The sequence below is a fragment of the Astatotilapia calliptera genome, chromosome 7, assembly GCF_964374335.1.
Source record: "Astatotilapia calliptera chromosome 7, fAstCal68.1, whole genome shotgun sequence".
NCBI classification, from domain to species: Eukaryota; Metazoa; Chordata; class Actinopteri; order Cichliformes; family Cichlidae; genus Astatotilapia; species Astatotilapia calliptera.
The window spans coordinates 20,820,056-20,837,074 of NC_137428.1; the positions used below are offsets into that span (position 1 = coordinate 20,820,056).

Consider the following 17,019-nt stretch of genomic DNA (forward strand, 5'->3'; position numbering starts at 1 on the left):
ACATATGATGCTAGGCCAAAAAAAGAGCGTTACCTTTATACTGGAGGAGAAGCTACAGGTAACTAGACTCAGGTCAATTAAAAAAAAGAGGGAAAAAAAGCTCAGAACCAACTTTTTTTTTTTGTCCCGTTTGGCTCTTTTGCCATCAGAATTATTGTCTAAAGGTGAAGAAAGATGCCCAACGGATTTACTTTACCAAATGGACCAACCCAGCCTTGCCGTAATGGTCCATTTGATTCACCTTTTATTCTTTATTTTATTTTATTTTCACTTGCTAAATACGGGACAGACTTGACTGGGGAAAAGAAAGGGGAGAAAGAAAGAGGGAAAGAGAAACAGCAGGGAAGAGGGACGGGGATAAAGGGCAAAAAACAAAAACCAACAAAATAAGCAGACATAAAATACATAAATCAATCACCTGGATCACCTGTTGAGAAAGAAAAAAGAGAAAACAAGCAGAAGAAAAATAAACAACATCACGATGATATATGGGAATATAACAGTAAATACTAAATATTAAACATTATTGTGCAGCACATAAGATCGACAGCGCACAGTGTGCTTTGAGGTAGGAGCCAAAAAGGGTGTAGTTTGTGTGTGTGAGCACCCGTGTGTACACCTGTGAGCATGGACGCGCTTGTATAAAAAGGTTCCTTCATGTAATGATCTGTTAGAGGGTGTGGGGAGCCACAGCCCCGTCCTCCAGGGCATGAAGCAGGTATGGAGGAGATCAAAAGTCCAGACATCCAGACGCCCCCAGAACACAAGAGACCAAGGAAGACCAACAGAGGGGCAGCCGCGCCACTGTCCCAGTAAGAGCTGAGGAGAGTCCCAGATGAGGGCTCACTCAGCAGCCGCGGAGCAGAAGCCAGGGGGGGTTGCAGTGACGTGCCCGTGAGCTCCGCCGGCAGCCAGCTGTGCCAGAGAGACCGAGCCCCAGGCCGAGAGGCCGAGGGCACCCCACCCCTGAAGTGGCCCGAGCGAGCCCCAGGCTCCAGGCCCCAACAAGCAGCTACCAGGAGTGAGCCGGTGTGTACCTGGACGCCCACCCCCGGACACAAAGAACCACCAACGCACCGATGTCTGAGGGCGTCTGCCACTGGCAGGGGAAGTGGTGGTGGGGGGAGATAGACCTCCAAACCTTGGAGGGCCTGAGATGTCCCAACATTTTTACAAGCTTTTGAATTTAGTGAAGACTCTATGATATCGTTCTCATTCAGTGCCATAGCAGGTCAAACTTTGGAGAGTATAAGTTATTTTCAGTTCGCCCACTCAGCTGATTAACTCACCTTTGTTTTTAACTGAGTCACTGGCTGCTACGTGTCAAGCATGCACATTAGTCTCTAGATGTCTCCAGTTTACTGGTATACCAGAGCGTTTTCTTAAAGATAAACCAACCACTCTTTGTACTTCACTCTACTTGTGTTTGTTTATCCCCTTGAACATGACGCAGGTTTTTCTCTCTGTGTGCGTCTGCTTGCATTAGTGGATGTACCAGTGAAAGTGAATCTTTTTCCATTAAAACAGCACTAACACCTTATTCGCACGCACAGCTTGAGAGTGTTGCTCACACATCTTGCACTCTCTGTGCTCTATTTTCATGACAGCTCCTGGCAGAGCCCAGAAAGATCACACCATAACAAGTTAACATTTAACGATTTAATGAAGATGGAAGTCGTGCAGTGGACTGGACAAATGTGGGTGTGGGTTCAGCGGTGTTAAAGATTCAGGGAAAGAAAATTAAGGGAAGGATTGTTCACATTCAACTTCTGGATGAGCTCAGACACTGTATATGTCAGATTTTACAGTCATATACACTGTTAAGCACTGTAAGCTTCCTGGTGGGTACCAAAAGCATCGGGTTGACTTCCTACTTCCAAATGGAAATTTAACCAAATACCCTGTACTGTGTACTTTTGACCCACTAATAATTAGAGAAAATCTGTTCTTGTATTTCAAAGCATTAAAGACGTATGCAGTACAATCAAGCTACCTGGGAAAAAGAAATAAATAGAAGCCCCAGCACGACATTCATGCCCATGATACGAACCTGTACACTCTGACCTCAGCTGCACCTTTGAGCATTCACAGTGCCTTCTCAGATGTCCATATACCCAATTTCATAGGCACTAATGGACCTCTGTATCAACAAAGATGTGTGCTAATAACAAGCTCCCTCTCCTCTTAAGTTCAGAGGATGTGGCATCCATCTTTTCAAAAAAAGTATTTCAAATTTCACTTCATCTGATCACAGAACAGTTTTACACTTCGCCTCAGTTTTGGCCCAGGAAAGACAGCAGTGTGTCTGGATCTGTTTCTTCTCCCGAGATGAAATGAGCTCATATTTTTTCACAAAAGACTAAAAATGTAGTGCATTTGTTGTCCGTGTTAACTGTAAATAAAATATGGGTGTATAAGTACTCTTTCCACACTGATGACAAGAACACAAAACAAGAAAAATGCTATAGCTACAGTATACTACTGCTAATAATAAAATGTAATTACTATTAATAATGATGATCTGAGTAATTTTAGTGTATATGGTACTCTTGTGTTTAATTTCACACATAAAGACAAGCATGCTGTGTTATCTAATGTGAAGAAGACTGCAAAGTTAATTATGATCCAATGCTGATGAATTCTTCTGTTCTAGTCACATCTTGTCATGTCAGTAAGAAATATTTCGGTCTCGTCCTCTTAACGCGGTGCATTGAGCCCGCCCTGTTTTTTCTTAATAAAGCTTGGTACTGCATCATATTATTGCACTATTATATCTCCGCAGCATGATGAATTATCTTAGCGTAATGCAAGTGACAGCACTGCTGATGGGCTTCACATTCTATTTGCATTCACATTAGCTTCTTCTCCTGTACCTTTTGTACTCAAGGCTCATTTATATGAGAATACTGTATGTACTGTAATTACTAGGATGATTCCTTCCTGTACATTTCACTCCTGTTACAGTTTCATCATGTGTCCTCTTTGTTTTCCTTTACCTGCCCTATAGAGATCTGTCTGCTCACCAAGGGCAGACGAACGGCGAGTGTGCGTGCAGACACCTATTGTCGACTCTTCTCCCTCTCTGTTGACCATTTCAATGAGGTGCTAGAAGAGTACCCAATGATGCGACGCGCTTTTGAAACGGTCGCCATTGACCGATTGGACCGCATTGGTAAGACCTACGAGCCTCATTTCTCTCTGATTGTTTGGATCTCTTGCCTGTCATAGTGCCTTGTTGTCTTGTCTTTATCAGTATTTGTTTGCCTTCTTTCCTCATAAAAGCATTGTGTCTGCCATCTTGTGCTGCATGACCTGTATGCTCTCTATTGATTTCTTTTTTTCTCGTGTCTCTTTCTTTACCTTAAAAAAAATATTACATATTAAAGAAAATTTTGATGTTACCAGCATTAATCCTTCTAAAGAAACAAAGTAGCGTTTTGTGGTTGGATTAACTGGAAGGCAGTGCATGTCGCTGTCCGGGAGGGAGTCAGGTCGCCCCCTCGTTGGTTTGGTGTTGACCCCCCCACTGGATGTCAGCGAGTGGATCGAAGCTAACCTCACATGCATGTGTGTCTGGCCCTCTTTCCACTCATCTGCACTCCTGGGTATGAGCAGCACCCCGCCCCATGTTAGAGTTCTCAAAATCCCCATAAAAAGAAACAAAGAGCTGGGTCAGGTAACAAGAGAGCCCCCACATTCACCGGGTCCAGTCGAGGACCTTGTGTAGCTTAATTCAGTCATCACATTATTTTTACTGTCTAGTAGAGAAATGTTTCAAGAGAAATTCAATCATGACAGATGATAGTTCAATACGTGATCACAATTCAGACACAGAGTCTTGTTAAAAAAAGGGGCACATGTATGTAACGCAAACAGGGCAGTAATTGGTTGCACTGATCCTAATGTCGCACATTCTCCAACTTCGTTAAGTTCTTACGTCTGCTCTAACATTTTCTATAAGATTCCATTATGAATGACTTGAAAGTAATAACTCAGCATGCTTCATGTATAAGTTAGGCACACTGTTACATTACTTTCCACTTGTGTCACAGTGGAGCAGGAAAGATATTTAACAAATATACTGCAGATTATTTTACTATACTTTTTATACGATGTGGTATCTATGTAGTCTGATCCAACCGCTGGGCTGGGTAATCTCATTAGTTACTCTAAGAATATCTGAATTAATGTAGTGATCTTGTTATCCAATGTCTATCTAGGTAGAAGAATTTCAATTTTACTGCACTGTAAAGTCTCTAAAGCCTAGCAGGAATGTTCTTACTCCTTATATAATGCTCTAGGATTATCAAGCTAGAAACGACATGATATCTAGACAGTAATATCTCTGAAGAGTACAATTCTATTTTCTTTAAAAACACAATGCATTTAGAGCTTTTCCAGCATGTGCTAGGTTTGCCCACAGATTTAATCAGGGCACCATACACCTTTTTTTTCAACGCAGCCATTTTGACGTTACGCAGTAGGTAAACACAGGTGTTTCTCATCACTATAATTAAGGCTTGCACATAAATACCACAGAACCCTAATTAATGTCACTAGAAACACCTGTATTTGAATACTATGGTGTGTCTAAATGACTGCTCTGAAAAGAAGGTGGTTTATTAAGTTAATTAATCAGGTGCAGCCTATTTGTCAAAAAAAACCTGGGCGATGTTCCCCATATGAAGACTGTTAAATGTTTTACCTTTTTGAAGCAACACTGCTTCTTTGCTTTTATTGTACCACATATGCAAAAAAAAGCCAAATCCTCTCACTCTGTATCTCTACTGGCTCTACTAATAAAGCCACCTTCTTGTCTTGTCCAATTTTTTTATGTCTGTGGATCGATTACTAAAAGAGGCCGTAATGTTGTTAGTGATTTGTTTAACGTGGAAACAGTTTCACCTAAAAACAGGGGGAAAAAGTAACTAAATAAAAATTCTTGAATTTGCAACTTCACAGTTTTCCTGTGTTGTCTCATGTTAGTTTTGCAGTAACTACATTTCTGTCAGATATTGCTGTTTTTTCCTTGTCATGTCTTTCTATCTGTGGTTTAGTTTTGCCTGAGACAGGCACATTAATAATTGCAAATTGCTTTGTAACCCAAATGTTGACTCAAAATTGGAATCCCGTAGTGTTGAAATCAATCAAACTCCAACAAGTGATGTATCTCATCGTCATGGCACGTGCTCCTCAGAATTATGTTCATATTCAACTATAAGCTGGTGGGTGGGCAGAGGGGGTAATGTTGACTGATGACTGGATTATTCTAAAATTCCTGACAAAACACACAACACACGTGTGTCAAAAAGAAGATCGACTATCGTTTTGAAGTTTTGAGTTTAGCATTTTGTTTTTTTCCATTTGTAGTTAGTTAAACTTAGAGATCACAAGCAAGACGTAGATGTGACTGTGAACTTGAAAGCACTGCACCCCCATACTATGGATATCACAGTACCAGAAATTTAGTAGCTGGCACCAATACCAATAGAATTACGCGATTCTAGGTATTCAGTTTGATTAAGAAAAAGAGAAATTACCCAGTGTACATAAACACAAGCTGCTTTATGAAAAAAAATTAATACGACAAGAATGTTAGCTCTGTAAATAAAAGCAACAGTGGAGAACAGAACAGAGACTGAAATGTGAGGATGGTTGCTGAGCAGCCTTTGAGGTATGGTGTTAGTTAGGGGGTTGTGTGTTATCTTGAGCACTTTAGGTAATGTTATGTTTATGGATTTTACATCAGACAAGGGGCTGTATTTCTATCCAGTCAGCCCTCAACAGAAAGACTTTACATTACCCTGCTCCCTGCAATAAAGCACTAATAACCAATTGTGATTCAGTTGTATATGAGCATAATTTGCAGGAGACAAAGTTGTGTTATTTTGACTACCATATTTTTTCAAAAGTCTTACAGTCTTCTTTGATAAAATGTGTTAATTTTGCATTGCTGAGGCTTTCACGACATACTGAGTGCCCTTTGACCTCAATAAGGCCTAATTTACATTTGCCCTTTTTATAATAACTACCAATAACTAAATGTTGGAAACTCAAAGTTAACCACTCTGACTGACACCTCTCAGAGTGATATAGATTCGATCCATCCTTTCAGACTAGCCATGAAGGGGGTTTTGTCTCATACGAGGGAAGACACTTTGTCATGATCTGTGCTGGTTGTATCGTTTCTATATCTGAACTGCATTTGGTTACATGCCTGTCTTGCTCTAAAAAGGAAAGAAAAAGAAGTAACCATGCTTTGAAACCAATAACGTGTTGTACATTTGACATTATCTTTTATCTATCTAAAAATTATTTGACCAGGAGTCCGTCTTGAGACGAGCTCATCTCGTTTTCAAGAGTGTCCTGGCCGACGAGTAGGCAACAGGTAAACACTTTATTCCAATTCCAGTATTCGAACAGGAGCAAACTGACCTATTAAAGCTTGCTAAATGGATCCAGTCTCAAATTCATCCTCCAAGAACTTTTACTCAAAGTCACATTGACTGTTTAACTCCAGCATCAGTGACACATAACTCAATTCACCCACACTAAAGCTGAAAACCTTTTGATGAAACGCATCATGTCAATGTCAGTAAATAAGACAATCAAGGAAACAAAAGATATCATATTCAGCGTTACATGTCATCTTTGATTTGCAACAGATTTTTCGCAGAATAATCAACTGGATTATTAACTCAGCTCAGACATTTTTAATAAATCTTTGAATGCTTCGTTCAAAGTGTATTCACAAATGAAATCATGTCTGCCGATTAGTAAAACCTTTACTAATGCAATGGCACATACAATCTTTGTTACATGCCGAGATCCCATTTCATTATTTATTCATATATCATCGACAGAAAAGATTTGTTTCTGATTGTCTGGCTTGAAGTATGTGGGTTTTTAATAATTTTCAAAACTGACACTGATCATAAGAAAGTCAGTGTTATCTTTTGGCTTAAACTTTAAAACATGTTACTTTCTAAAATCAAAGACGTTTCTTTTTCACAGAGGGCAGCTGCGAAATAGTCCACAATGGTCCTGTTGTAAATCCATTAAGCCACTTTACAGTCTTCTTTGACCAATATTCAGGCCTGTAAATATAAGTATGTAATATAACATAGTAATGCAATCCATTTGTGTATAACCTTAAAGTTATGCATGACATTTTTAAATACATCCGGGTGGTAGCTAGTAACAACAACCAAACTTTACAATGAGCCTTGCACTTGTACCGAAAAATAATGAATACTAATCTTGCAACTGCAGTTTCTGTCTGTATGTTGGTATTGGATTTGTTGGTCCACATTTTCTGCAGGAATTCTGCATTCCCCTGCCTCTGGCTTGGCAAATGATTAAAATAACTGGGGAAAGATTTATATCCTAGCGTAAAAAATTAGCTTAACTAGTGACAATGCTAACAACAGCTGCCACTTCTTGCCACCACTTGGGCTCCGCCCACAAAACATGTCATCAACTTTTGTAAACACTTGAAATGTCTATCCGGTCTTTAAGTGATGATGTGTGAACCCTGTTTCCGGGTCCAGACTACTCTGCGTTTATTAAGGCTGTTGTGTTTTTAACATGTTTTGATGCTTTGTATCTTGTTCTCTTTAATCTGAACAAGCCCCTAAAAAAGGCAGTGATCACTGCCGGCCTCTTGGTTTTTATTATCACTGTTCATTTTAAAGCTCGCTTTTTAAAACCTGCCCATGCAGCAGTAAATTAATCACTAACCTTGTATTGTGGGTCAGTTATCTCAGTTGTTCTCCATTCTCCAGCTTCATTGTGCTAATATGTTTATATTATGCTAACCACAGCTGTGCAGCTAGCCATCACATAGCACATCATTATATACCAGCTAGCCCAACTTCAGTAACCCCACAAACATCAGTAATATTTAGTTTCATGTCTTCATTTATTTCGGAAGTGATAGCAGAGCTGTACATTTGAATTTTTCAGAAATCCCTCAGTCAAAACATAGTATATTATGTTTACGTGGAAACTAGCGAGCTAACTTCCCGCTAACTTCTAACTCCATTAAATGTCATAAATTCTGTTTTCATGGATGTCTGGATGTTAAACTTAATTGTTACACCTGGTAGAGCAGCCACACTGATCATTTTATTTCAGATAAAAGAATTTAGACAGTTTTTAACTCTCAGTGATGCCACGGTGTTCCTTTGACTTTGGGACCTAAAGCGGAGTTTGGACCTGGAAACGGCTAATGACGTCAGGCTAAAAGACCGGGTATAAGACAATAAATTTTATACTAGTTTTCAGTCGCTGTAAAAGGCCAAATCCCACTAACATAAAATTCATAGAATGTTAGCTGTAGACCCTTTCTTAGCTTTTGTCATTTGATATTTGAGCTGCTGCTGACCACCAAAGTCTGCTAGAATATATAGTTTGTAGTATGCACATTTTATTATTTAACATTTTATAGGCAAAATTTGGTTTCTTATAGATATAACAAAACAAATTATAATTAGTAAAGAGAAAAAAAAGTGAACTGGTACAGCAAAATCTGTATTTTTTCTTATTTCAATTGTGACATATAATAAACTCCATATTTCCAAAACTAAAATAAAGGCTTTTCTAGCATATGTAAGTCATTTTTGTAACTGTTAGCTGAAGCTAACTGTTTAGCTGTTCATTGAGGACTATCTCATGTGTGCCCTCTTGGTTTCAGTGTAATGGCATTACAGGAAGTACATCAAGTGAATGAGTTCCCTGTAGATTGACTCAACACAGTAATTTTTTCACACATAGATATCTATCTGTAAAAACATGAATGCATCTGGAGTTATCTTTCAAAGATATGCATTTTTTAATACAGTCTTCATTGTCTATTATATATGATGTCTGTAAACATTATATTGTGTTCTGTGTTTTGTTTTTTATTGGTTGATGTTTGTTGGCTATCAAGCTGTTTTATGTTTAGTGTATTGAATGTAAATAGTGGGAATTGGGGACTTATCTGATATTTTTACTATTATTTATTTTAATTTTGTCAAAGCTGAGTGGTTTTTACTTTTACTTTTTTTTTTTTTTTTTTAAAGCATATTGTTTCCAAAGCCTTTCTATTCAAGTTTAGAAATGGGCTACTGTTCTAGTAGTAATATGCCCAAAGTGCCTTGCTGAAACAGAAAGGGAGAAATGGATTCCTACCAAGTTGTATTTATTAGCCCGGAAAGTATTAGTGGAAAATATACACAATATGTCAGGTTTTGCCGAGCTTATACAATATGTCTGCCTCTCAATCCTCTCAATGTATTTGTTTTTTGGGGTAAGTTTAATTCTGTGATCAAAGCGAGACAGTAATTCTGTAAATGTGCAACATGAAGTAAATAAAGTTATTTAGGTACAAATAAAGAGTGTAAATAATATATAAGCTGAACGAACTATTGATGCAATGTAGATTCAGCCTGGTCTGGGCAGCTGAACCAAGTTAGCTCACAACAAATGTTTATTGTTAAAATTTTCATCATTCTGCATACCTACAAATTGTATTATTCAATAGGATCAACTGTAAAGCAAATATATGAATGTATGGGAATTTCACGTGCTGTAGCCATGATGCACCATGGAAAATAACAGCTCCCCACGTAATGAACGGAAATCATTTGTTTCTAACAAAATAACCTAAATGTTGCTGCATATGTGTAGCTCAAAATGCTATATTGGCATTTTTTGAAACTGTCTGTATGACAGATATAATTAAATGAAAGTAAGTGCTTTTAGCTTGTATAGTATCAATATGCAGTAAACATACTGTACAGTAAACTAAGTTTGCCTGACTTTAACTCTATTTAACTGTGCACAAAACACTGATAATGAGATACTTTTCTTTTCAGAGGTATACAGAAGAATCCCTGTTTCCCTGAAACCCAGTTATTGCCCCTGTCTCTAACTTGTTGGTGTGTTCAGATGTTTCTGTCAGAGTGACAAGCACACCAAACAATGAACATGTGTTGTCCTTCCAATCTACAGAGTTTAATCCTGTCACCTTTAAATATGCAATGAAAACAGACGTGTAAGTTAACGATAGTCTTATAATTAGTGTGTGGTGCTTGTTTTAGCTACCCGACCCTGTAGAGATTGCTGCAGTCGAGGAGAAAAACATCAAACTGAGGGCTTTATCCTGAGAAAAATGCATTAAAATATTACAGCAATCTATTTTCAGCTGCTACAGCAGCAAAAGTCCTGTCTTATAGTTGAATGCATGACTTACCAGCAGCCTTGAGAGGTGAAAGCCATCCAGCATATGGTGCCAAATGGTGAACTCAGTGGAAAAATCTTCTGCCAGTCAAGGACAGGGCTGAATGATTGATTGACTGTGGCTAAAGCCCTGAGCACACTAAAAGTCCACTTTGTCTTCTTTACCGGCAATGCGTTGCTGCTTGTCACGATCAGTAGTAATGACAGGAAACACTTCCCATGAAGACGTTTGGACACTATCACTCAAAGTAAATATGTTTATTAGGTCTTTAGATTTGGCAATTCCTTCTAAGACAGGCTCGTTTGAAGATGTCTTTATATGCCCATTTACAACAGCTTCTTCTTTTTACTCAAACTCCCAAAGCCACAAAAGTGGCTGGTGTTTAAAAAGCCATCTGCCAAGCCTTTTATTATTACGGTTCAAGACCTGTGACATGCTAGGAAAGACTTTCATGTGGGCTCAAAATGCCCTTTATAGTGCATATGACTGGAGTACTTTTTAAAAGCAGTTTGTTTACAGTATTAAAGGAATACTGTGTTTTGTTTAAATATGCAGACAAACTGCTTTGCACTAGTCAATATAAAATATAACTTGAAGAGAATCCCATTCATTGTGTGGTTAGATGATTAATATTAAGTTAGATTTTATACATTATGTATATGATACATAATGTATAAAATAAGATATATTCTCTTCTTATTTGACTTTGTTTCCACACTATAGATGTTACGCAGAATGCCCTTGTGATGTGTTATGGCTTTGATGTCAATGTGACCATGTAGCTAGACCGTGGCTTTAAATTAAGCCTTAGACCCTTTTCTTCTAAAATATCTAAAATCAGTCATGTCATGTGTGGGTACAACTCATCAGTATTCTTCTGTGTTTCACTGCCACTTCACAGTCTGTGCTATCAAGTCACACTTTCAGTAATCTTTGTCTCCTTACGTGTCCTTCACCCCTTCAAACTGTATATTTCCCACAGTCATTTCCATTTAATGTCTTTCAAAGGTTTATTCACTGTAACAGCCTTTAGTGAATGTGTAAAGATGCAGTTTGTGTGGTTAAAAGTAGCCCATTTATGAATGAATGTGGAATGAATACAGTGAAATGCCTCTGTTAAAGAATTGGCCTTGATCAAAGGAAGAAGCTAATGTGTGATTAAAACCCACAAGCTGCGTCTTTACTGACCCGTATCCTGTTTATTCCTGTGGTGCAGTATAGTTTATCCAAAGTTTACCGTGGCTGTGTGTATTCACGTGTCCTGACTGCACCCCAACAGGGAAGAAGAACTCGTTGCTGCTGCAGAAGTTCCAGAAGGATCTGAACGCCGGGGTTTTCAACACACAGGAGAACGAGCTGCTGAAGCAGATTATCCGTCAGGACAGGGAGATGGTAATGATGGTGGACCGCAAGCAGTCGGTAACCGGGATGAACTCAACACCAATGTCAGGAAATTCCATTATTAACTCACCAGCCCAGCCGCCCTTCTCCACTGCTTTTGGCACCACTCAGCTGCAGCAGTCCTCTGTACCCCTGACCTACAGCGCTTCAGCTATTGCTAATGCCTCCGCTGCCCGCATGATGCCAGCCGCTGCCGTTGCTGCTGCTGCAGCACAGGGGCTTTACCAAACTCAAAGTGGCACCCTAAATTTGTCACAGACCCCACTACAGCAAGGCACAATCATGTCTCCCTGCTCCTTCACAGCTGCCATGTGTAGCCCGCCTGTGCAGACCCCTTTGGCTAACCGGAGCTTCCAGTATGGCTCCCCCACAGCCTCCCAGCTGTCCCTTATCCAGCAACCCATTCCCCAGCCATCTCTGTCTACGCAACAGCTTGCTCAGCAGCCTGCTGCGCCAACTGCAGCCACATCCTCTGCAGCGCAGCAACAGCAGCAGCAGGCGTCACCTCAGCAGCAGCAGGTCCCTTCACCTCAGCGGGGGGACATCCACAAGAGCACGCAGGCTCTACAATCAGGCAGCTTGAGTCGAGACATCCGACACTTATCAGCCTCCCAACCATCACTACCACATGACACATCTCTGGGGCCCAGAGTGCATCCCACCTCAGGAGACTCCCTTGCCTCCATCGTGCCACCCACAGCAGCGGTGATCCAGGGAATGAATCTACAGAGTGGCATCCGCACCACTGTGCCCCAGCGGGTCAATTTATTCCGCCAGATGTCGTCAGGAGCCCTGCCTCCCGTGCGCTCAGCTGCAGCAGCGGCAGCTGCAGCAGCAGTGGCAGCAGCGTCCTCATCCTCAACCCAGCACAGGGATTCTCCCGGATCTAGAAGAGATTCAGTGCTCAGCAGTACAGAAACTGAGCAAGACAAAATGCGTTTTGCATCAAATTTATGATCCCATTTTACCCTCCCTCTCTTTTTTTAAACAGAAATATGTTTCAAATCATTTTTAATGGAGCTAGAACAAAAGAGGTCAAAATGAGGAACTTTGGCATTGTTTTCTTTCTCTCCAATTTTCTTCTAAAGTAACCTCATAGAAATGCTGTATATATAACCCATGTATTATATTTTAGACAATTTTGTCTCCCTAAACTTAAGAATGTATATTATACAGATACACGCCCTTTCTTTGATCATATCTATATATACATATATAGATATGTATATATAGATGTGAAAGCGTGTGTGCACGTGTGTGCACGGGGATGTGTGTGTTTGTGTGCATGGGACCATGTCAAAAAAAACACCAACAACATTGGCAATGGCAATTTCAATCTGTAGTATAAACATGAGTCTTCCTTTCTGAGAAATGTAAAAAATTATATATCTATATCTATAGATATATATAGATATATATATATAAATTAAGTTTTTTTATTTTTCATTGAATTTTTTTGTTTGTTTTTGCTCTTGATTTTTTTTAAAAACTTGTTTGCATTGTGGACTCTCACAATGACTTTTTCATTTTCTACTAAAAGAAGAGCAAACTTATCTTCTCCTATTAAGCAGCTTTAGCACCACTGTGGAAGAATAAATGCAAATAATGCCGACCAATAATCTTAACAAGCACACAATCGGTCTCAAACCATTTTCCTGGAAACTCACCTAAGAACAAAATAACAATACTGTAACTATTCCGTTGCTGTCTGCGATGAAAAATACAGTCTGATAAACCACTACATCCCCACAGAGGCGCACACACACACAAACCATGGCAGTGTTATGGGTCCAAAGGGAATAGATATTAGAAATGCTGCTTTCTTTGTTTATTTTGGAGGAAAATGAAGTGTGTGCACAGATATGGATGGATGTTATTGTTTTCTATTTCTGATTTCTGATGGCTGAGATGTTACTTAATGTTGCTTAAAACTTCTGTGTATATTTATAGTATTTATAAACTAAAGATTATCACCATTATGCAATAGACTGTGACATAAAAATTAACTATATGTGTCCTGTAAATAGTTTTGTAGATCTAGTATTTACAGATACTGTGTGGTGCATTCTCTATCATAACAATGTCTTACTTCTATCAGGAACCTGGATATCATTTATGAGAGATAAACAAACCTTAATGCAATAGCTAGCACTACTTGATTGAAGGACATTTATAAATCTTATCTTCTCTCTTTCTGTCTCTCTGTATACTACCCTTAGTCCTAGCGTAGTTTCTGATTTAACATCGAGTGGACATACAGTATACAGTATTTACCTACAATACACAACTTCGTTTCAGTGTCATCCTATTAAAAGCAAATGCTTCTTTTCTATAACGTAACTCCAAAGTACTGCCAGGGATTATTTACCACACAGCTGGTATGAACATGTATGGCTTAGGTGTGAAAATTAGACTTTCTTTTTCCTTTTTTACCCATTATATTTCCTTTTCTTTTATATATAAACCACAATTTAGATTTTGAGCTAACCAGCTCCTGGTGTACATTTGTACTGTACTGCTGTCATATCAGTTGAAGCACAACATTTCTAGTACCTATGTTTTAGTTTCAAGACATCAAGTATTCAGTCACTCAGTTGTGCAGGAGGACATTTACACTGAAAGCTGTTTATAAACCGCTGTTAGTGACAGAAAAAACGAAATGCTGGTTTGCATTAAGGTTTCTGTCTCATGTAAATCCATTATGTGGGCTTAGCTACTCTAAACTGACCAGGACTTTGAGGCATGGACGCAAGGTCGAGCAAGCAATATTTTAATATCTGTCAAAGGGAATATTTTGAATATTTAAATCTACACGAAATCTCAGGACGACCAGTCGTTTTCCTGCTTATAGAAGACGGCCGTGCTTATGCGGTCTTCTTGATCAAACGTCTCGGCCATGCAGAATTTCTACTCAGAGTCAGAGTCACCATGGCACCCGTGTCCCATCAGGTTAAAGTGACTAAGCCCTCACAGCAACCATGTTAAAAGATGGCTCTTCACTACAGGTTGTGCCGATAGTGTACCAATACAGTCAACCCCATCACGAAAGCATGCGCTGTCACAAATACTTAAAAAGATACTATCTCAAAAATGTTGACGTTAAATGTAATGTTAGATTATGTTTTTGTTCATTATCTGTCTGCCTAGATGTTATCTGTGTGTGAACAGAAGCATTGACTTTTCACATGGACATTCTAAAGTATTTGTGCCTAAACTATAGCCATGTTCCATCCTTTGTTATGAGTGTGAGCTTGGTGCATATTGGGGTGGGTGGGGCGGGGTGGGGTGTGGTCCGGGGCACTTCTGCACACTACTACGCAATCATCCTTACTATACTCTATGTGTTCTATGTCTCAGTGTTTTTAGACGAGAAAGGAGTAAGCAATGAAGATGGCCAAATGTCTCCGTTTATCCAATTGGTATCTTTACTTCCGGTACGAACTTTTAGAGGCAGGTGTTTCTAACATTCTAAGTCAAGCTATATAGATATTCAGTGAGGTTTATGTACAGTTTAAAAAAAAATAAATAGAGAAGAAGTGCAATCTTTAGACTTGCAGTGACACCAGTGAGACATTGTACAAATTTGAGCACCTTTATACCTTTCTTTGTAGCTAACCACTGACGTTTGGGTTGAATATCGACGCGTGGAAGGAAACTGGCCAAAGCAAAACATTTTAAGTCATTGTCTTTGTTTTGAATTGCACTTTCTGACTTACTAATAACAACATGTAGATTCTTTCAGCTAGGTTAGATGTCGCAGTGAGGGAGCAATATCTCCGGGTATTTGGGTGGAGATGTTCTATTTACAACGAAGAGCGCTTAATCGTGAATACGCCATAGTGTATAGGAACTAGTTCACAGTCGAGATGGACAGCGGCACTGTTGGTTTGTGCTGTTTTTGATACTTGCCTTTGGAGGGAGAGCTTCCCAACTATGTGCTTTTTTTTCACTATACCAATCGCAACTAACATACTGGAATGGGCATTAATGGTGATGTATAACACAAACTAATGAGCTTACATATTAGCAGTATAGAGACTCTCAACAAACCAGCACATATATTTGTATATTTTTGTTTCTTGTTTTGTTGGTTTGGAGAAGAAAAAAAACAAGAGATGCAAAAAGAACTGACAATGCCCAGAGAGGACGAGCCAAATCTTTGATTTGGTTTTGACGACCACAGGTTTCATATGTTTACTGATGATATGCGTAGTGGAAGGAGGGGCGGGAGCGACGGTGAGCTGCTCGGTCCTCTTAAACCCCACTCACATGATCACTGTTCAGCTCATTCATGTAATCCAAGGCTTAGAGTAAAAAGAACTGTCAGTCGGTTACTTAATACGGACGAAAGAAAGATAAATGTAAACTTTCTTACAAGAATATGCAGACAAACAGTGTTTGTCAAAAAATCTTTTTGATTTTTTTTTTTTTGTTTATTTTGTTTGTAAATAATAAACCTTGAAAATATAGAAAATAAACAACATATTGTCATTTAAACTGAGTGCGTGTCGTTGTGTTTTCACAGCGATTGAGCTTTTGCCCATTCGCAGGTTTTAACAAGTGTTAGATAATGTGGAAAATGGAGAAATATTCAGAAGGGATGAAGCAGTGATGGAGAGGCTCTGAGAGCATCAGGGAATACATTTCTGTCAACACATTTTGTGTCATTACCAACAAATAAAACTACTGGTCATCTAATCATAATACAAAGGTAGATTTCTCAGTATCTATTCATAGGGGAAGAGTTACTAAATACATGCTCATGTAAGATGGGATTTATTAGTTCCACATTATTACAGCAGCAGACTGGACAGAGCAGGAATAAGCAGATGCAGCATGTGTCTGTAAAGTGTTTAATGCAGGCTAAATAACATTTTATTAAAACTGTAGTATATCTAGTAGAACAAACAAAAGCTAATCTGCAATGATCCTGGTATTTAATGAATTATTTTTCTCTGTTTTAGAGCAATAACCTATCCATTCGTCGACTTACTTCCACTTATCCAGTTCAGGGTCACGGTAACAGGGGATGTGCAGTGAGTTTTTACCAAGGGGTTGCATGAAAAACTGGGTCTTCTATGGAGGATCACATCAATAAACTTACAAAAGATACAATTCTAATTGAGCAGAATTGAGTTTAGCTTGTTTGGCCGCCGTCTACAACAGTCCCACACACAAGTTTAATTGAGCTGATTTGTTTAGTTCCAAATCACGACAGCTCCCTGAAGGCGCTTCTCATGTAATCTCCCAGACCACCACTGCTGCTGAAGTCAGTCATTGTCAGTATGCATGTTTAAATAGCTCGTGCTGTCACTGTGGACAAATGTGTAAACAGAACAATACCTGGGGCACTATCCAAGAACAGGTGGTATAAACTTATGATTATGGGAGCC

General features: G+C 39.1%; 1 protein-coding gene across 2 annotated transcripts in view; it reads left to right on the forward strand.

Annotated features, from left to right (window-relative positions):
- Positions 1–16,123, forward strand: part of hcn1 (hyperpolarization activated cyclic nucleotide-gated potassium channel 1) — a 71,135-nt gene extending 55,012 nt beyond the window's left edge. The window contains exons 7-9 of one of the 2 annotated variants that reach the window (XM_080304176.1): positions 3,008–3,172; positions 6,325–6,388; positions 11,505–16,123. In XM_080304176.1, coding sequence (XP_080160302.1) covers positions 3,008–3,172; positions 6,325–6,388; positions 11,505–11,691 — 416 coding nt within the window. In that variant the 3' untranslated portion in view covers positions 11,692–16,123. The remainder of the gene's footprint in view (positions 1–3,007; positions 3,173–6,324; positions 6,389–11,504) is intronic. The other variant, XM_026173561.2, reaches the window with a different exon arrangement.
- Positions 16,124–17,019: the final 896 nt, after the last annotated feature.